At 43.4% G+C, this 22,560-nt stretch overlaps 1 protein-coding gene across 2 annotated transcripts in view; it reads right to left on the reverse strand.

Moving 5' to 3' along the window:
- The window catches only part of BLVRB (biliverdin reductase B), a 46,216-nt gene that overhangs the window by 9,130 nt on the left and 14,526 nt on the right, over positions 1–22,560 (reverse strand). The window contains exons 2-3 of one of the 2 annotated variants that reach the window (XM_069746756.1): positions 20,202–20,363; positions 3,174–3,263 (exon numbers count right to left, since the gene is read on the reverse strand). In XM_069746756.1, the coding sequence (XP_069602857.1) occupies positions 3,174–3,263; positions 20,202–20,363 (252 nt within the window). The remainder of the gene's footprint in view (positions 1–3,173; positions 3,264–20,201; positions 20,364–22,560) is intronic. The other variant, XM_069746757.1, reaches the window with a different exon arrangement.

Genomic DNA, 22,560 nt, shown 5'->3' on the forward strand with positions numbered 1-22,560 from the left:
ATTGGAAATGAACAGTCTTCAAAGTAAAAGGAATAGCATCCAGTCCAGGTGATAAAAGAAATCCAATGTCTTTATTCTGCTATGCATTATGGCAGAATATAGACATTGGATTTCTTTTATCACCTAGACTGGATGCTGTTCCTTTTACTTTGAAGACTATAAACGGGTTCTGTCTAGTATGTTTAGCTCCGCTCAATTGATACGCATGACCTGTCACGTGAAAATCCAAAAAGTATGAAGATCCGACTGTCACCCATTGGCAATAGTTTTCATTGCTAAGGTCTAGCTCATACTTATTCTAACCACAATTTAGCAAACGTCAAAGCCTCAACATCCTAATAAGAACAATGGGAAACTCTCAATTTTAAAGGGAAACTCCTTTAAAACTAAATATCTTATTTTAATAAACAATGTTATAGAGACTGTATTAAAGTACTTAAGCACTTACAAAAAAATAAATCTCTCAATTTATAGAAATCACTGCACACCATATAAAACACAGGCTATCTAATGTATTACAGGTACAACTCCGTATTTAATGACCCAAACTGACAGCTGTATAGGGTTTTTTTTTTTAAAGCAGTAAATTTGGGTCATCAAAAATACTGTCTGTGATATGGACATCCCAGATAATATTAATTAACATATCAAATAACTTTATTATCCAAATTAAATATTATGGCGATCAAAAACTGAAATATTTTTCCCTCTATGTAGCAAGATGGGGCTTGTTTCTTGTGGGACAAGTTGTAGTTTTGAAGGACACTGTACATTTTACCATCCAATATACTGGAAAATGGTAAAAGAAAAATCCAAATGCAGTAAAATTGTACAAAAAAACAAAAATAATTCCGTGAGGGATAGTGTTTTTTTTTTTTTTTTTAGAAGACGAGGGCTTTGGTGGAATTAGGTGAGTATAACTGTTTATTATTTTTAATTAAAAAAGTGTGTTTTGTTTTATTTCTAATAAAGGAGTTTATTCTGGCTGTTTCTTTATTTACCATACAACTATAGGATTAGTAATGGAGAGTTGTCTCAGACACCTCTCCATTACTAATCTGTGGGCTTGATGTCACCTGACAATACAAAGGTGACATCAACCCCACAAATATAAACCCCACTTGCCACCGCTACAGGGCAAGTGGGAAAAGCCAGGCAAAGCGCCTGGACTGGAGCATTAATAGATGTGCCTTTCCTGGGCAGCTGCGGGCTGCTATTTTTAAGGATGAGGTGGGCAAATATCCATGGCCTCTTACCGGCCTAAGAATAGCAGCCCCCAGCTGTCTGCTTTAGCAAGGCTGGTTGTCAAAAATGGGGGGGGGGGGGGGGGTCCACACCGATTTTTTTTTTTTTTTTTTTAATTAAATAATTTATAAAAACAGTGTGAGGACCCCTCTATTCTTAATAACCAGCCTTGCTGACAGCTGAGGGCTGCAGCCCTCAGCTGTGAGTTTTGCCTGGCTGGTTATAGAAAATACAGGGGAACCCACACAGTTTTTTATTAATTATTAATTTACAGCGCAGGAGCGGCTGATGAATACTCACATCAGCTGCTCCTGCTGTCACTGTTATTAGCGGCAGCAGTTGTCGTATGATGGGAGCAGTAGTCCCATCCACTGACACCAGTGACTGGAGGTGAAGTTTATACCTCAGATCACAGCTGAGCGCTGTCATTTGAGAGCGTGGGAACCGCAGTTCTCTGACCAGCGGGGATGATTTCACCGCCGATCGGAAGCGGTGTTTGTCGCACTGTCATACACATGACAGCGGGACAAACACCCGGTGTTAGGGGGGCCGAACCCGAACAGTAACACGGACTTCCTGGTGAAGTTAGTGTTTGTTGTCTGTGCCCTAACAGGACGTGTTTGGTACTGATGCAGAACTTTACTGTTCGGGTTCGCCTATCTCTAGTTGCCAGTTCTATTTTTCACACACTCCTGATTTTGTCTTTCAAACACTGATGTAAAATACTGAACGTGACCTTACAGGGATACCAATTTTTTTTTTTTTTTTTTTTTTTTAGATTTACATTCTGAAATAAAAAAAAAAAAAACAAAAAACACACCTCTTACTAATGTCGCCATGTTTTGAGACCTAACGTTATTGATTAACAGAGCTGTACGAGGACTTGTTTATTTAAACCCCGAGCTACCATTTGTTTTTTTTAATTATACCATTTTGTGGCAGATACAACATTTTGATTGCATTTCTTTGTGGTGTTACAGCGACCGGAAAAAAATTGCTATCTTGGGGTTTCCATTTTTTTCCTCGTAATGCCGTTTACCAATTGGGATAATTCATTTTTATTTTTTGTTAGACCAGACTTTTATGGACATGGAGATAGCAAATATGTATATTTTTGTGTATTTTCTTTAATCAGGGGCAATTTGAATCTTTATACCTTATTTTTTTTAGTCTCCTGGAAAATGCCGGTGTCATAAATTAACAGAGGCATTTAAGGACTTAACACCCACCCCAGTGGTCTGTTAGGCTGGGTCATCAATATGTTGATGCTGGACTACCACATGCCCCCACACGGGATTTTGGGACCTCTATTCTTGTCACTGCTGGGGTCCCAGTTGTCGGACCTCCAGCAAGCATTCATACGAACTATGTAATTTATGAAACCAAGATGGTGGTTAGGGCTATTGTAAATTGCAAACGTGCCAAAAGATGAAAAAAAGACATATCATGGCTGGTGAGAATGGATGATGTTTTCATCTACTTTGATTTTCTGAAAAATGTGTGTGATTTGCAGTTCACTCTCATGACCATGATCTTGGTTCTGGATTTGAAGTACACAAAACTAAATTATACCAATATATCTATTTATTTCTTGTGCCGTTTTCTTTGGCTAGGTTATATTGATTAAAATCTAGTGCCCACTTTGTGATCTTTCATGGGGGCATGTGGTGAAGATACTGAGAAACATGGCTCCACCATTGGTATGGATGTCCATAGCAACAATAAATAACCAATCAGAGTTCGGCTTTCATTTCTGAAACTGCACCAGGAAAAAAGAAAGCTGCGCTGCGATTGGTTACTATGGGCAACAGGGCCTAGCTTCGTGTTCGGATAAACAAGGCCTATAATCTAACATTCGCTAATACAACACCCGTGTCCCCCTACCACCTTCAAATTGACTCTTGGATAAAACAAAACAATATACGTACAAGACATGCAGCCCAACACTTTTCGAACGCCATGCGCCTTCATTGCCTCTACGATATTTCGGGTTCCCTCTGACATCATTGTGGTTGGTGCTGTCAGTAAATAAAAGACTTGTTATAACGAGTGTGATTTGAAGATTTGTACGAACCAATGCAGTATCTAACGCGGCCCCTCACTTTTAGTATAGGTTTCTTACAAGAAAGGACTATTTAGTGCCCCCCCACCCCTAAGATTTTAGGGTACAGGGGTATCAGAATGCTATATGCCAGTGGGCATGAAGTAAAGAATGTGCCACTACTTATTATTATTATTAATTATTATAGCGCCATTTATTCCATGGCGCTTTACATGTGAGGAGGGGTATACATAATAAACAAGTACAATAATCTTGAACAATACAAGTCACAACTGGTACAGGAGGAGAGAGGACCCTGCCCGCGAGGGCTCACAATCTACTTATGGGACATAGATATGGCAGACCACACAATATTCCGTCTATGGTTTTTTGTTTCATGTATAATTTACCTACATTTGTATTTCGGTCTACATTTTATTTTGACGCCTTGGGGAGAATAAAGAACAAATATGGATATTTATGTAAAATAAATGGGCATTTTAGAATGCATATCATGGCTGAAGTTTAAATAACAATCATTAGCTCCAAATACGGTATTTATAGGAGCATAAAATGATGCGTTTTTAAGAAAAACTTCAGGAAAAGCTTTTTTAGGAGATTTTTTTTTTTTTTTGGGGGGGGGGAGGGGAGTTTTGGATTGGAAAGTCTCCCAAATCTGCCTCAAAAACACTCAGCAACAAGACTCCCTTGCGGTGCGCGCATGCAATGTCTTTCAGGCGGATTTTGCCTTCAGATGTTAAAAATAATGAACAGAAAGCACAAAAACATCTAAATGACTTATTCCGTCTTTCTTAACTTTTAACAGGTTCAGGCTTCAAAATCTGAAGCGGCTTGAAGTGACTGCTCCATTCTTCAGGAATAGGTCACTATGTTAGATGGAAAATTAAGAAAAAAATTCTGGCAGTAAAGTAGCTAGAGAAGACACTTCAGCACACATTAGTTTAAGTATATTAGGTCAAACTCGCCCATACAAGTCTATGAGTGTGCAACCCCCCTTTCCCCCCCAAAAAAAACCGGATCACATAAAGGGACACCCATATAGCATCTGATTTTTAACAGATACTTTGAAATTCTTTAACATAGGAAACTGTAAATGGTCTTGTAAATTATTTTATGTAAAAAAACAAGTGAATTGCACATGGCTGACAATGAGAAAAAAAAAATTGAGTTTTCTGGATGAAATGATTTTTTTTTTTTTTTCTTCTTGGAAGAGGACTTTGGAGTAGATTTACTTAGAAAAACTTAATGTGAACTTCGCCTCCAACTCCTGGAACAAAATTAACACTACAAAACATTAGTAACTGGTCAGTGGCTCCCTCTAGTGGACATAATGTGATGTGACAAATTAACACTAAATACGAGCTGTATCCAAAAGATCAATCTAGGTATCCAAAAGATCAATCTAGGTGTCCAATAAAGCCTGATTAAAGAAAGATATCCATGAAGACAAGTAAAGAGAACCCTAAATAATAACCAAGTACATGACGAAAACAAAAAAGACAAATGATATGATGTCAGTGTTTACTCTCATTATGCACCACTAGTAGGCAGTCTGCACACAACCTTGGACAGAGCGCTGTGACCTTTGTACACATTTTCTTCAATGTTGCAATGACAAAGTTCCTTTTTTTTAATTTTCTTACAAGTTTGGAAGGTTTGCAGATTTCTGCTGGGAGAGCAAATCAATGTGAAAGTCTTGAGACGTTCATAAGGCGAGAGAAATGTCTCTACTTCTTAGTAACAACTTCTTTCTGGTTTTTAATATCCTATCATTGACATGCAGAATTATTTAGTCGTGGTGCTCCATTTAGTTGCTAAATTTAAAGATCAGCGACTGACACAACTGTTCCCACACAGATGTCTGGGAATAGGAGTGTAGCCGGATCACTGCTTCATACCAGCTCATCCTGTAGTCCTGTTGGTGGTCACCGTAGCGAGGCTGGGGTCCTTCATACTAAAGCTCAGAACCCCACTTATCTAACATTTACTTCAAGGCTAGCTCCATGTTTATGTAGGCCCCTGGGCAACATTGTCGCAGTAACCCCTCTTTGCTTTGATTTCTTCTGAGCAGACCACCTTCTTCCACATGCATGCTTGCAGAAGGTACTCTGGTCAGAGACCAAAAGTATGGCCATGTTCACACGTTGTGGATTTTACCGCGGATCCGTAGCGTTTTTGACTCTGCGGATCTGCAGCAGTTTCCCATGCGGTTTACAGTACCATGTAAACCTATGGAAAATCCAACCCGCTGTGCACATGTGTTTCCGCGCGTTTTTTTTCATCAGCAGTAGTGTTGTTTTCTTCGCAGCATGTCAATTCTGTGTGCGGATCTGCAGCGTTTCTGCACCCATTGACTTGCATTGAGTTGGGCACATCCACAGCAAAACCGCAGATGTAAAAAAGATCTGCGGTTTAGCTGCGGATGAAACACTGCAGATCGGGAGGAGGGAGTGTCTGGGCGGAGTGTGGACCGTGACCTGCCGATGCGTCTGCACGGCTGTCGGGGGTCTGCGTGCGTGCGTGTATCGTCCGATGGGACTACAAGTTCCATCGGGCTATGCCTCCTACAGTGATTGACACATTAGCCAATGATGGGACAGTAGTAGTCCCATAATCCGGCTAATGTGTTGAATGTAAAAAAAAAACAAAAAAACAAACAAACACATACAGTACATACAACATATAAAAAGTACATACAACATACAACAGTACATACAGAACATACAACAGTACATACAACAGTGCATACAACAGTACATACAGCATACAACAGAACATACAACATATCATGCAGCACATACAACAGTACATACAACATATAACATGCAGCACATACAACAGTACATACAACAGAACATACAACATATAACATAGTACATACAACAGTGCATACAGAACATACAACAGTACATACAACATACAGAACATAAAACATTACATAAGACACAACAGTACATACAACATATGACATGCAGTACATACAACATATGACATGCAGTACATACATCAGTACATACAACATACAGTACATACTATAGACATACAGTACATACATAGACATACAGTACTTATACACAACACACAGTACATACAAGCCCTTGCTCACCTGCAAAAAAATATTAAAAACAAACAAACAATATACTCCCTGATCCGCAGAAATCCAATTAATACGAGTGTCCCACGAAGATCTCCCGTGGAGAGCAGCCACAGCAGCTGATGCGACCGCTCTCCAGGGGCTCCGGGATACAATGACGGAAGGTATCCTTCCGCACTGTATTCCTCTGCTGCTGTGAGAAATAGTCCCTATTCTCACTTGTGGCACTGCTGTGTGGGAAAATTCCCACGCAGCTTTGCCATAAATTGAGACCCTGAACTCTGGTAACCCCTTCAGTGATGCACTGCAGGAGCTATTGTCTCCTATCAGTGTGTCACTGGGAGGCCTATAGAGCAGTGACATCACTGTTCTATAGGGGAAATCGTCGTGGGACACTCGTTATTAATTGGATTATAGCGGACAGGGAGTACGATTAGTCTATTATTTTTAATTTTTTGCAGGCGATAGAGTATGGTGAAATTAAGAATATTAAAATACTTTTTTCTGGCTGTTTTTTTTTTTTTTACTTTTTCACTACTATAGGATTAATAATGGATAGGTGTCTTATTGATGCCTCTCCAGTATTAACCGGGCTTAATGTCACCTTACATTAGCAAGGTGACATTAACCCCTTATTACCCCATATCCCACTGCTACAGGGGAGTGGGAAGAGAGGGGCTAAGTGCTGGAACTGCCATGGGTATTACCCCCTTCCAAGGCTACAAATATTGGCACCCGGCCTTCCCCCTCTGGGGCAGAAAATTACGCGGGAGACCACATCATTTTTTTTTTTTTTAATTAAACATGTTTATTAATAAACATCGGCCTTGCTATTATAGATCTATGGATACATCTATATATCTATACATGGATATCTATGGATATATCTATAGATAGTTATATCTATAGATATATCTAGCTACAGTACAGACCAAAAGTTTGGACACACCTTCTCATTTAAAGATTTTTCTGTATTTTCATGACTATGAAAATTGTACATTCACACTGAAGGCATCAAAACTATGAATTAACACATGTGGAATTATACACTTAACAAAAAGTGTGAAACAACTGAAATTATGTCTTATATTCTAGATTCTTCAAAGTAGCCACCTTTTGCTTTGATGACTGCTTTGCACACTCTTGGCATTCTCTTGATAAGCTTCAAGAGGTAGTCACCGGGAACGGTCTTCCAACAATCTTGAAGGAGATCCCAGAGATGTTTAGCACTTGTTGGCCCTTTTGCCTTCACTCTGCGGTCCAGCTCACCCCAAACCATCTCGATTGGGTTCAGGTCTGGTGACTGTGGAGGCCAGGTCATCTACTGTAGCACCCCATCACTCTTGTTCTTGGTCAAATAGCCCTTACACAGCATGGAGATGTGTTTGGAGTCATTATCCTGTTGAAAAATAAATGATGGTCCAACTAAACGCAAACCGGATGGATTAGCATGCCGCTGCAAGATGCTGTGGTAGCCATGCTGGTTCAGTATGCCTTCAATTTTGAATAAATCCCAAACAGTGTCACCAGCAAAGCCCCCCCACACCATCACACCTCCTCCTCCATGCTTCACGGTGGGAACCAGGCATGTAGAGTCCATCCGTTCACCTTTTCTGAATCGCGCAAAGACACGGTGGTTGGAACCAAAGATCTCAAATTTGGACTCATCAGACCAAAGCACAGATTTCCACTGGTGTAATGTACATTCCTTGTGTTCTTTAGCCCAAACAAGTCTGTTCTGCTTGCTGCCTGTCCTTAGCAGTGGTTTCCTAGCAGCTATTTTACCATGAAGGCCTGCTGCACAAAGTCTCCTCTTAACAGTTGTTGTAGAGATGTGTCTGCTGCTAGAACTCTGTGTGGCATTGACCTGGTCTCTAATCTGAGCTGCTGTTAACCTGCGATTTCTGAGGCTGGTGACGCGGATAAACATCCTCAGAAGCAGAGGTGACTCTTGGTCTTCCTTTCCTCGGGTGGTCCTCATGTGAGCCAGTTTCGTAGTGATGGTTTTTGCCACGGCACATGGGGACCCTTTCAAAGTTTTCCCAATTTTTCGGACTGACTGACCTTCATTTCTTAAAGTAATGATGGCCACTCGTTTTTCTTTACTTAGCTGCTTTTTTCTTGCCATAATACAAATTCTATTCAGTCTATTCAGTAGGACTCTCAGCTGTGTATCCACCGGACTTCTGCACAACACAACTGATGGTCCCAACCCCATTTATAAGGCAAGAAATCCCACTTATTAAACCTGACAGGGCACACCTGTGAAGTGAAAACCATTTTCGGTGACTACATCTTGAAGCTCATCAAGAGAATGCCAAGAGTGTGCAAAGCAGACATCAAAGCAAAAGGTGGCTACTTTGAAGAACCTAGAATATAAGACATATTTTCAGTTGTTTCACACTTTTTTGTTAAGTATATAATTCCACATGTGTTAATTCATAGTTTTGATGCCTTCAGTGTGAATGTACAATTTTCATAGTCATGAAAATACAGAAAAATCTCTAAATGAGAAGGTGTGTCCAAACTTTTGGTCTGTACTGTATCTATCCGACTACTTTCACACATCAGGTTTTTGCCGTCAGGCACAATCCGGCGAGTTTTGAAAAAGGATACTTTTTTTCTCAGAGTTGTATTAGCGCCGGATGGCCACATGTTTCATCCGTTTTTTGCAGGATCCGTCAGAAAAGCTGTTTCCGGCGGACGGAGAAAACGTACAGAAGAACAGTTTTTCTGTCCGGCGAAAAAAGCCCAGCGACTGATCCAGCGAAAAACGTATGAGACTGAGATGTGAAATGATGAATCCGGTTTTTCATGAATTTTTCCATTCAAATCATGCACATTTTAAGTTCTCTCTCTCAAAAAAACCAGGATCAGTTGCATCAGTTTTTCACTATTTGCAACGGATCCGTTTTTTCCAAAATTCCCCGAATCCTACATGATGGAAAAAACTGATGTGTGAAAGTAGCCTACCTATCCCTATATCTATCTACATCTATCCATAGATATATCTATCCATACATATATCTACAGATACATAGATCTATCTATATGTACATCTATCTATATCTCATTCCTTCTATCTATAGATAGATAGATATGGGATAGATAGAAAGATAGATAGAAGGAATGAGATAGATATATCTATGGATAGATGTAGATCGACATATGGATAGTTAGATAGATATATGGTTAGATATAGATATATCTATCCATGTATCTATCTACATCTATCCATAAATATATCTATAGATAGATATATGAATAGATATACAGTTAGGGCCAGAAATATTTGGACAGTGACACAATTTTCGCGAGTTGGGCTCTGCATGCCACCACATTGGATTTGAAATGAAACCTCTACAACAGAATTCAAGTGCAGATTGTAACGTTTAATTTGAAGGGTTGAACAAAAATATCTGATAGAAAATGTAGGAATTGTACACATTTCTTTACAAACACTCCACATTTTAGGAGGTCAAAAGTAATTGGACAAATAAACATAACCCAAACAAAATATTTTTATTTTCAATATTTTGTTGCAAATCCTTTGGAGGCAATCACTGCCTTAAGTCTGGAACCCATGGACATCACCAAACGCTGGGTTTCCTCCTTCTTAATGCTTTGCCAGGCCTTTACAGCCGCAGCCTTCAGGTCTTGCTTGTTTGTGGGTCTTTCCGTCTTAAGTCTGGATTTGAGCAAGTGAAATGCATGCTCAATTGGGTTTAGATCTGGAGATTGACTTGGCCATTGCAGAATGTTCCACTTTTTGGCACTCATGAACTCCTGGGTAGCTTTGGCTGTATGCTTGGGGTCATTGTCCATCTATACTATGAAGCGCCGTCCAATCAACTTTGCAGCATTTGGCTGAATCTGGGCTGAAAGTATATCCCGGTACACTTCAGAATTCATCCGGCTACTCTTGTCTGCTCTTATGTCATCAATAAACACAAGTGACCCAGTGCCATTGAAAGCCATGCATGCCCATGCCATCACGTTGCCTCCACCATGTTTTACAGAGGATGTGGTGTGCCTTGGATCATGTGCCGTTCCCTTTCTTCTCCAAACTTTTTTCTTCCCATCATTCTGGTACAGGTTGATCTTTGTCTCATCTGTCCATAGAATACTTTTCCAGAACTGAGCTGGCTTCTTGAGGTGTTTTTCTGCAAATTTAGCTCTGGCCTGTCTATTTTTGGTATTGATGAATGGTTTGCATCTAGATGTGAACCCTTTGTATTTACTGTCATGGAGTCTTCTCTTTACTGTTGACTTAGAGACAGATACACCTACTTCACTGAGAGTGTTCTGGACTTCAGTTGATGTTGTGAACGGGTTCTTCTTCACCAAATTAAGTATGCGGCGATCATCCACCACTGTTGTCATCCGTGGACGCCCAGGCCTTTTTGAGTTCCCAAGCTCACCAGTCAATTCCTTTTTTCTCAGAATGTACCCAACTGTTGATTTTGCTACTCCAAGCATGTCTGCTATCTCTCTGATGGATTTTTTCTTTTTTTTTCAGCCTCAGGATGTTCTGCTTCACCTCAATTGAGAGTTCCTTTGACCGCATGTTGTCTGCTCACAGCAACAGCTTCCAAATGCAAAACCACACACCTGGAATCCACCCCTGACCTTTTAACTACTTCATTGATTACAGGTTAACGAGGGAGACGCCTTCAGAGTTACCGTATATACTCGAGTATAAGCCGAGATTTTCAGCCCAAATTTTTGGGCTGAAAGTGCCCCCCTCGGCTTATACTCGAGTCACGGTAGCGGTGGGGTCGGCAGGTGAGGGGCTGAGGGCGCTGGGGTATACTTACCTAGTCCCAGCGATCCTCGCGCTGTCCCTGCCGTCCCACGGGCTTCGGCGCTGCAGTTTCTTCCTCTCTTCAGCGGTCACGTGGGACCGCTCATTACAGAAATGAATAAGCGGCTCCACCTCCCATAGGGGCGGAGCCGCCTATTCATTCCTCTAATCAGCGGTGCCGGTGACCGCTGATAGAGAAAGAAGCTGCGGCACCGAAGACAGGAGGGGACAGCGCGAGGATCGCCAGGACTAGGTGAGTATAGCATATTCACCTGTCCGCGTTCCAGCCGCCGGCCGGCGCCTCCATCTTCCCGGCGTCTCTGCTCTCTGACTGTTCAGGCAGAGGGCGCGATGACGCATACAGTGTGCGCGGCGCCCTCTGCCTGATCAATCAGAGCAGAGACGCCGGGAAGATGGAGGCGCCGGAACGAGACGCTGGGAGCTGCAATCAAGGGAGGTGAGTATGTGTTTTTTTTTCTTTATTGCGGCAGCGGCGGCACAAATTTATGTGGAACATCTATGGGGCACAGTGAACGGTGCAGAGCACCGTATATGGCACAGCACAGCTATGGGGCACAGTGAACGGTGCAGAGCACCGTATATGGCACAGCACAGCTATGGGGCACAGTGAACGGTGCAGAGCACCGTATATGGCACAGCACAGCTATGGGGCACAGTGAACGGTGCAGAGCACCGTATATGGCACAGCACAGCTATGTATGGGGCACAGTGAACGGTGCAGAGCACCGTATATGGCACAGCACAGCTATGGGGCACAGTGAACGGTGCAGAGCACCGTATATGGCACAGCTATGGGGCACAGTGAACGGTGCAGAGCACCGTATATGGCACAGCACAGCTATGGGGCACAGTGAACGGTGCAGAGCACCGTATATGGCACAGCTATGGGGCACAGTGAACGGTGCAGAGCACCGTATATGGCACATCTATGGGGCACAGTGAACGGTGCAGGGCACCGTATATGGCACAGCTATGGGGCACAGTGAACGGTGCAGAGCACCGTATATGGCACAGCACAGCTATGGGGCACAGTGAACGGTGCAGAGCACCGTATATGGCACAGCACAGCTATGGGGCACAGTGAACGGTGCAGAGCACCGTATATGGCACATCTATGGGGCACAGTGAACGGTGCAGGGCACCGTATATGGCACAGCTATGGGGCACAGTGAACGGTGCAGAGCACCGTATATGGCACAGCACAGCTATGGGGCACAGTGAACGGTGCAGAGCACCGTATATGGCACAGCACAGCTATGGGGCACAGTGAACGGTGCAGAGCACCGTATATGGCACAGCACAGCTATGGGGCACAGTGAACGGTGCAGAGCACCGTATATGGCACAGCACAGCTATGGGGCACAGTGAACGGTGCAGAGCACCGTATATGGCACAGCACAGCTATGTATGGGGCACAGTGAACGGTGCAGAGCACCGTATATGGCACAGCACAGCTATGGGGCACAGTGAACGGTGCAGAGCACCGTATATGGCACAGCTATGGGGCACAGTGAACGGTGCAGAGCACCGTATATGGCACAGCACAGCTATGGGGCACAGTGAACGGTGCAGAGCACCGTATATGGCACAGCTATGGGGCACAGTGAACGGTGCAGAGCACCGTATATGGCACATCTATGGGGCACAGTGAACGGTGCAGGGCACCGTATATGGCACAGCTATGGGGCACAGTGAACGGTGCAGAGCACCGTATATGGCACATCTATGGGGCACAGTGAACGGTGCAGAGCACCGTATATGGCACATCTATGGGGCACAATGAACGGTGCAGAGCACTATATGGTTCACACCTATGGGGAAATATGAACGGTGCAGAGCACTATATGGCACAGCTATGGGGAAATAATGATCTATTTTTATTTTTGAAATTCACCGGTAAATGCTGCATTTCCACCCTAGGCTTATACTCGAGTCAATAAGTTTTCCCAGTTTTTTGTGGCAAAATTAGGGGGGTCGGCTTATACTCGGGTCGGCTTATACTCGAGTATATACGGTAATTGCAGCCCTTAGAGTCCATTGTCCAATTACTTTTGGTCCCTTGAAAAAGAGGACGCTATGCATTACAGAGCTATGATTCCTAAACCCTTTCTCCGATTTGGATGTGGAAACTATCATATTGCAGCTGGGAGTGTGCACTTTCAGCCCATATTATATATATAATTGTATTTCTGAACATGTTTTTGTAAACAGCTAAAATAACAAAACTTGTGTCACTGTCCAAATATTTCTGGCCCTAACTGTATATATCTCATTCCATATATCTATCCCATTCCTTCCATCTATCTATTGAATAGATAGAAGGAATGAGATCGATCTATACATAGATCGATAGATATTCCTTGGCTAGATAGACAATGAGAGATAGATGATAGATATAATAGAAGGAATGAGCTAGATAGATAGATATTATCTATCTATAGATCTATCTGTCATCTATCGATCTATGAATAGCCCTATCTATAAATCTGTCATCTATCTATCTATCTATCTATCTCATTCCTTTTATCTATAGATCTATCTATCTGTCTGTGTGTAATGGAGTGTGGGCTGGACAAATGTAAAAGAGGAGGTTGGACAAGAAATGACAAATTTTTTTTTTGCTCAAGAATACATCTTTATTTATCTTTCAAAAATGCATACAAAAACGCATCAAAAACTAGCATCAAAAATGCACCTGCATTTTCTGCAAAGAGCTGCGGATTTAGTGCAGAAAAATCAGCAGGCAAATCTGCAACGTGTGCACATACCCTATAACTTTTTGGGCTAAATGCAAAACGCTATGTGTGGTGGAATACAACCACTGCGCATCCCCCTGAAAACACCATCCCCACCATCAGACATGGAGGCAGCAGCTTTATGCCGTAGGGAAGCTTTTCTTCAGCAGGGCCAGTTATGCTGGTCAGAGTTGAGTGCTCAGATCTCCTCTGCATATATATGCAATATTCATGTTGGAAAAATGAATTTGAAATTGGGGTTCCCCCTGTCATGATCCCAATGGCAGGGGATCACCAAAGGACAAGCACAGATACAAACAAGCTCTAGGGCGATGGAACCTGAGCTGACCGCGACCCTGAACCTAACACACAAATAAAAGTAGCCGGGGAACGTGCCTACGATGATCCTAGAAGTCTCGCTCCAGCCGAAGATCTAACTTCCCCTATTAGTAGAAACACAGACCTCTCTTGCCTCCAGAGAAATCCCCCACAGAAATAGCAGCCCCCCACATATAATGACGGTGAAATGAGAGGAAAGCACATACGCAGTATGAAAACAGTTTCAGCAAAATGAGGCCCGCTAAAGCTAGATAGCAGAGGATACAAAAGTGAACTGCGCGGTCAGCGAAAAACCCTTCAAAAAACCATCCTGAAATTACTTGAACTCATGTGCCAACTCATGGTACATGAGGCGCAATTTCAGTCCACTAGAGCAACCAGCAGCAAGAATCACATATCTGCAGGCTGGACTAAAAACCAAATAAAGCAAAACACCAAAACAGGAAAATCCAAACTTAGCTTGACCAGAAGGTTCTAGGAGCAGGGAGCAGAGGTAACAAGACACACTGGATACATTGATAACCGGCGAGGAAATGCCAGCAAGGCCAGGTTAAATAGGAAACTCCCATATGCTGATGGAACAGGTGGAACCCAGAAACCCAGGAAAGACAAGTCACCCAGTACCATCAGTAACCACCAGAGGGAGCCCAAAAACAGAACTCACAACAGTACCCCCCCCTTGAGGAGGGGTCACCGAACCCTCACGAGAACCACCAGGGCGACCAGGATGAGCCCTATGAAAAGCGCGAACCAAATCATCAGCATGAACATCCGAGGCAACCACCCAAGAATTATCCTCCTGACCATAACCCTTCCACTTGACCAAATACTGGAGTTTCCGTCTGGAAACACGAGAATCCAAGATCTTCTCCACAACATACTCCAATTCTCCCTCCACCAGCACTGGAGCAGGAGGCTCAAGCGAAGGAACAACAGGTACCTCATACTTCCGCAACAACGACCGATGGAACACATTATGAATAGCAAACGATGCCGGGAGATCCAAACGAAACGACACAGGGTTAAGAATTTCCAAGATCCTATAGGGACCGATGAACCGAGGCTTGAACTTAGGAGAAGAGACCTTCATAGGAACAAAACGAGAAGACAACCACACCAAGTCACCAACAAGAAGTCGAGGACCCACGCGGCGACGGCGATTAGCAAACTGCTGAGCCTTCTCCTGGGACAACTTCAAATTGTCCACCACATGACTCCAAATCCGGTGCAACCTATCCACCACCATGTCCACTCCAGGACAATCAGAAGGTTCCACCTGACCAGAGGAAAAACGAGGATGAAACCCCGAATTACAAAAGAAAGGAGAAACCAAGGTAGCAGAACTAGAACGATTATTAAGGGCAAACTCGGCCAACGGCAAAAAGGTAACCCAGTCATCCTGATCAGCAGAAACAAAACACCTTAAATAAGTTTCCAAGGTCTGATTAGTTCGTTCAGTCTGGCCATTCGTCTGAGGATGGAATGCAGACGAAAAGGACAAATCAATGCCCATCTTAGCACAGAACGTCCGCCAAAATCTAGACACAAACTGGGATCCCCTGTCAGAAACGATGTTCTCAGGAATCCCATGCAAACGAACCACATTCTGAAAAAACAGAGGGACCAACTCAGAGGAGGAAGGCAACTTAGGCAAGGGTACCAGATGAACCATTTTAGAAAAGCGATCACACACAACCCAGATGACGGACATTTTTTGAGAGACAGGGAGATCCGAAATAAAGTCCATGGAAATGTGCGTCCAAGGCCTCTTCGGGATAGGCAAAGGTGACAACAATCCACTGGCCCGAGAACAGCAAGGCTTAGCCCGAGCACAAACCTCACAAGACTGCACAAAAGAACGCACATCCCTCGACAAGGAAGGCCACCAAAAAGACCTGGCCACCAAGTCTCTAGTACCAAATATTCCAGGATGACCTGCCAACGCAGAAGAATGGACCTCGGAGATGACTCTACTGGTCCAATTATCCGGAACAAACAGTCTCTCAGGCGGACAACGATCAGGTTTACCCGCCTGAAACTCCTGCAAAGCACGTCGCAAGTCTGGGGAGACAGCAGACAAAATCACCCCATCCCTAAGGATACCAGAGGGCTCAGAATTTCCAAGGGAGTCAGGCACAAAACTCCTAGAAAGAGCATCCGCCTTCACATTCTTTGAACCTGGCAGGTATGAAACCACAAAATTGAAACGAGAGAAAAACAGTGACCAACGAGCCTGTCTAGGATTCAGACGCCTGGCAGACTCAAGGTAAATCAAATTTTTGTGATCAGTCAAGACCACCACACGATGTCTAGCACCCTCTAGCCAATGACGCCACTCCTCAAATGCCCACTTCATGGCCAAAAGTTCCCGATTACCAACATCATAATTCCGCTCAGCCGGCGAAAACTTTCTAGAAAAAAACGCGCATGGCTTCATCACTGAGCCATCGGAGCTTCTCTGTGACAAAACCGCCCCCGCTCCAATCTCGGAAGCATCAACCTCAACCTGAAAAGGGAGCGAAACATCTGGCTGACGCAACACAGGAGCAGAAGAAAACCGGCGCTTAAGTTCCTGAAAGGCCTCCACAGCCGCAGGAGACCAATTAGCAACATCAGCACCCTTCTTAGTCAAATCCGTCAAAGGCTTAACAACACTAGAAAAATTAGTTATAAAACGACGATAGAAATTAGCAAAGCCCAAGAACTTCTGTAGACTCTTAAGAGATGTAGGCTGCGTCCAGTCACAAATAGCCTGAACCTTGACGGGATCCATCTCAATAGTAGAAGGGGAAAAAATATACCCCAAGAAAGAAATCTTCTGGACTCCAAAGAGACACTTTGAGCCTTTTACAAACAAGGAATTGGCCCGCAGGACCTGAAACACCTTCCTGACCTGCTGAACATGAGACTCCCAGTCATCAGAAAAAACCAAAATATCATCCAAATACACAATCATAAATTTATCCAGATATTCACGGAAAATATCGTGCATAAAGGACTGGAAGACTGAAGGAGCATTAGAAAGTCCAAAAGGCATTACCAAATACTCAAAATGGCCCTCAGGCGTATTAAATGCGGTTTTCCACTCATCACCTTGCTTTATTCGTATAAGATTATACGCACCCCGAAGATCAATCTTAGTGAACCATTTAGCCCCCTTAATGCGAGCAAACAAATCAGTCAACAATGGCAAAGGATACTGATATTTTACGGTAATCTTATTCAAAAGACGATAATCTGTACAAGGCCTCAAGGAACCATCTTTTTTGGCCACGAAAAAAAAAACTGCTCCCAAAGGGGACAAAGATGGACGAATATGTCCCTTTTCCAAGGACTCCTTAACATAATCCCGCATAGCAGTATGCTCTGGCACTGACAGATTGAACAAACGACCTTTAGGAAATTTACTGCCTGGAATTAAATTTATAGCACAATCGCAATCCCTGTGAGGAGGAAGCGAACTGAGCTTAGGCTCCTCAAAAACATCCCGATAGTCCGACAAAAACACAGGAATCTCAGAAGGAGTAGATGAAGCGATAGAAATCGGAGGTGCATCATCATGAACCCCCTGACAACCCCAGCTTAACACAGACATTTTTTTCCAGTCAAGGACTGGATTATGAGTTTGTAACCATGACAGACCAAGTACTAGAACATCATGCAAATTATACAGTACCAGGAAGCGAATCACCTCCTGATGAACGGGAGTCATACGCATGGTCACTTGTGTCCAGTACTGAGGTTTATTCATAACCAAAGGTGTAGAGTCAATTCCCTTCAAAGGAATAGGGACTTCCAGAGGCTCCAGACTAAACCCACAGCGATTGGCAAATGACCAATCCATAAGACTCAGGGCAGCGCCTGAATCCACATAGGCATCGACGGAAATGGATGATAATGAACAAATCAGAGTCACAGACAGAATGAACTTAGACTGTAAAGTACTAATGGCAACAGACTTATCAACCTTTTTTGTGCGTTTAGAGCATGCTGATATAACATGAGCTGAATCACCACAATAAAAGCACAACCCTTTTTTCCGCCTATACTTTTGCCGTTCACTTCTGGACTGAATTCTATCACATTGCATTATCTCAGGTGACGGTTCAGACGACACCGCCAAATGATGCACAGGTTTGCGCTCCCGTAAACGCCGATCAATCTGAACAGCCATAGTCATAGACTCATTCAGACCAGCAGGCGCAGGGAACCCCACCATAACATCTTTAATGGCCTCAGAAAGGCCATCTCTGAACTTTGCAGCCAGAGCGCACTCATTCCACTGAGTAAGCACCGACCACTTCCGAAATTTTTGACAATAAATTTCTGCTTCATCTTGCCCCTGAGAGAGGGCCAACAAAGCTTTTTCAGCCTGAATCTCTTGGTTAGGTTCCTCATAGAGCAAACCCAATGCCAGAAAAAACGCATCCGCATTAAGCAACGCAGGGTCCCCTGGTGCCAATGCAAATGCCCAATCCTGAGGGTCACCCCGCAGGAAAGATATAATTATCTTGACTTGCTGAGCAGGGTCTCCAGAGGAGCGAGATTTCAGAGAAAGAAACAACTTGCAATTGTTCCTAAAATTCAGAAAACGAGATCTATCTCCAGAAAAAAACTCTGGGACAGGAATTCTAGGTTCAGACATAGGAGCATGTACAACAAAATCCTGTATATTTTGAACCTTAGTGGCAAGATTATTCAGGCTGGAAGCCAAACTCTGGACGTCCATGATAAACAGCTGGGATCAGAGCCATTCAAAGATTAAGAGGAGGAGGAAGTAGCCAGGCTGCAATAAGGCTAGGCAGCAAACTCTGAGGGAAAGAGAAGGAAAAAAAAAAAAAAAACTTCCTCAGACTACTTATCCTCCTACTTCAGCCAATACAATTAACACTTTGTGGGCCGGTTATACTGTCATGATCCCAATGGCAGGGGATCACCAAAGGACAAGCACAGATACAAACAAGCTCTAGGGCGATGGAACCTGAGCTGACCGCGACCCTGAACCTAACACACAAAAGTAGCCGGGGAACGTGCCTACGATGATCCTAGACGTCTCGCTCCAGCCGAAGATCTAACTTCCCCTATTAGTAGAAACACAGACCTCTCTTGCCTCCAGAGAAATCCCCCACAGAAATAGCAGCCCCCCACATATAATGACGGTGAAATGAGAGGAAAGCACATACGCAGTATGAAAACAGTTTCAGCAAAATGAGGCCCGCTAAAGCTAGATAGCAGAGGATACAAAAGTGAACTGCGCGGTCAGCGAAAAACCCTTCAAAAAACCATCCTGAAATTACTTGAACTCATGTGCCAACTCATGGTACATGAGGAGCAATTTCAGTCCACTAGAGCAACCAGCAGCAAGAATCACATATCTGCAGGCTGGACTAAAAACCAAATAAAGCAAAACACCAAAACAGGAAAATCCAAACTTAACTTGACCAGAAGGTTCTAGGAGCAGGGAGCAGAGGTAACAAGACACACTGGATACATTGATAACCGGCGAGGAAATGCCAGCAAGGCCAGGTTACATAGGAAACTCCCATATGCTGATGGAACAGGTGGAACCCAGAAACCCAGGAAAGACAAGTCACCCAGTACCATCAGTAACCACCAGAGGGAGCCCAAAAACAGAACTCACAACATCCCCCCCCTACACCTATAAGACATTATCATCTACATGTTAACATCTGTTATCAGGGCATTATTATATAGTGGTATTATGTGGTGCCATATAATGCTATATAAAAACAGACTAAAATATATTAAGCAACTGCCCAAAATATTCTTTTAGGTAGTTTTTCATAAACCTTCCCAATTCTGTAATGTAGAATAGAGCACCAGATCGTACAATATAGTAGAGTCTAATATATAGGAAATAAGGGAATCTGTGTACATTACCAAGGTCGTTCCTGGTCCCCAGGATAATAATGGCAGCGTCCTGTCCCTCCACAGCCTTAGAGACATCTGCTTTGTTCAGCACATCACCAACAACGACCCTTGGAGACTTCTTGCTATCAGGGAGGCGAGCTGGGTCCCTCACCAGGACGGTCACATTGTACCCTGAAGATGACAGATTGTTATAGTGCTAAGCATATTCTATAGTGCAATGTGGCATCTCGCCCGATAAAAGCCCAAAAAGCGCTCTGAAAACTGAACGGATCTGTATGGCCGGGGTCACACTTGCGTGCGCAATGCGAGAAACTGACGCGAGTCTCTTTTCAATACCCGGCACTGCCGGCAGCACTCGGCACCGGAGCGTTCAGCTACATTTATTTCTATGCCTCTGAACACTCCAGTCCGAACTGCCGATGGCCGTGTCGGGTATTGATGCAAGTTTCTCGCATTGCACACGCAAGTGTGACTCCGGCCTATAAAGTTGAGTTGTCCCGCCAAAGTTTAGGGTCTGTTCAGATACCCTTGAATCTCCATGCAGCAGGATTTTTCTATCCCATCTGAGAGCAGCATGATGTAGGAGCAGAGACCCTGATTCCAGTGATGTGTCACTTACTGGGCTGCTTGCTGACCTTTTGATAAAATCACTGTTTATATGCTACAGATCTAGCAGTTCTCTGAATGCCGAGCAACTGTATATCCTCGCCTACACCACTGAATGTCAGCTTTCTGCCTATGCACAGTGTACACAGAAAGCTGCCAATCAATGGTGGGCGCGGGGTTACATAAATAGGCTTACTAGTTCTCTAGTGATAATTTTTTTTTAAAAAACCACAAACATTAAATATATATTTATCATACATACAGTGGGGAAAATAAGTATTTGATACACTGCTGATTTTGCAAGTTTTCCCACCTACAAAGAATGGAGAGGTCTGGAATTTTTATCGTAGGTACACTTCACCTTTGAGACAAAATCTACAAATAAAATACATTTAAATTTAAATAATTAAATTGCATGAAATAAGCATTTGATCACCAACCAACCAGCAAGAATTCTGGCTCTCACAGACCTGTTAGTTTTTCTTTAAGAATCCCTCCTACTCTGCAGTCATTACCTGTATTAATTGCACCTTTGTGAACTTGATACCTGTGTAAAAGACCCCTGTCCACACACACACAATCACACTCCAACCTCTCCACCATGGCCAAGACCAAAGAGCTGTATAAGGACACCAGGGACAAAATTGTAGATCTGCACAAGGCTGAAATGGGCTACAGGACAATAGGCAAGCAGCTTGGTGAGAAGGCAACAACTGTTGGCACAATTATTAGAAAATGGAAGAACTACAAGATGAATGTCAATCTTCCTTGGTCTGGGGCCCCATCGCTTGTGGACCAAGAATGATTCTGAGAAAGGTCATGATCAGCCCAGAACTACACTGGAAGATCTGATCAATGACTTGAAGAAAGCTAGGACCACCGTCTTAAAAATTACCATTAGTAATACACTACACAGTCATGGATTAAAATCCTGCAGGGTACACAAGGTCCCCCTGCTCCCCCAGCACATGTCCAGGCCTGTTTAAAGTTCGCCAATGACCATCTGGATGATCCAGAGCAGGCATGGGAGAAGGTCATGTGGTCAGGTTAGGCCAAAATAGAACTTTTTGGTATCAACTCCACTCGCAATGTTTGGAGGAAGAAGAAGGATGAATACAACCTCAAGAACACTACCCCAAATGTGAAGCATGGTGGAGGAAACATCATACTTTGGGGGCGCTATTCTGCAAAGGGGACAAGACGACTGCAACGTATTGAAGGCAGGATGGATGGGGTCATGTATAGCGAGATTTTGGCCGACAACCTCCTTCACTCATTAAGAGCATTGAAGGTGGATAGTCGTTCCTAAGAAGCATTTCAGGGTCCTGGAGTGTCCTAGACAGTCTCCAGACCTGTAACCAATAGGAAATCTTTGGAGGGAGCTGAAACTCAATGTTGCCCAGTGGCAGCCCCGAAACCTGAAAGATCTGGAGAAGATCTGTATGGAGGAGTGGGCCAAAATCCCGGCTGCAGTGTGTGCAAACTTCGTCGCAAACTACAGAAAACGTCTGACCTCTGTAATTGTAAACATAGGTTTCTGTAGCAAATATTAACCCCTTCACGACCTTGCCCTTTTCCGTTTTTCCCTCCCCTCCTTCCCAGAGCCATAACTATTTTATTTTTCTGTCAATATGGCCATGTGAGGGCTTGTTCTTTGCGGGACAAGTTGCACTTTTCAACGACATCATTGCTTTTAGCATGTCTTGTACTAGAAAACGGGAAAAAAAATTCCAAGTGCGGTGAAATTGCAAAAAAAGTGCAA

The sequence above is a fragment of the Ranitomeya imitator genome, chromosome 2, assembly GCF_032444005.1.
Source record: "Ranitomeya imitator isolate aRanImi1 chromosome 2, aRanImi1.pri, whole genome shotgun sequence".
Lineage (NCBI taxonomy): Eukaryota > Metazoa > Chordata > Amphibia > Anura > Dendrobatidae > Ranitomeya > Ranitomeya imitator.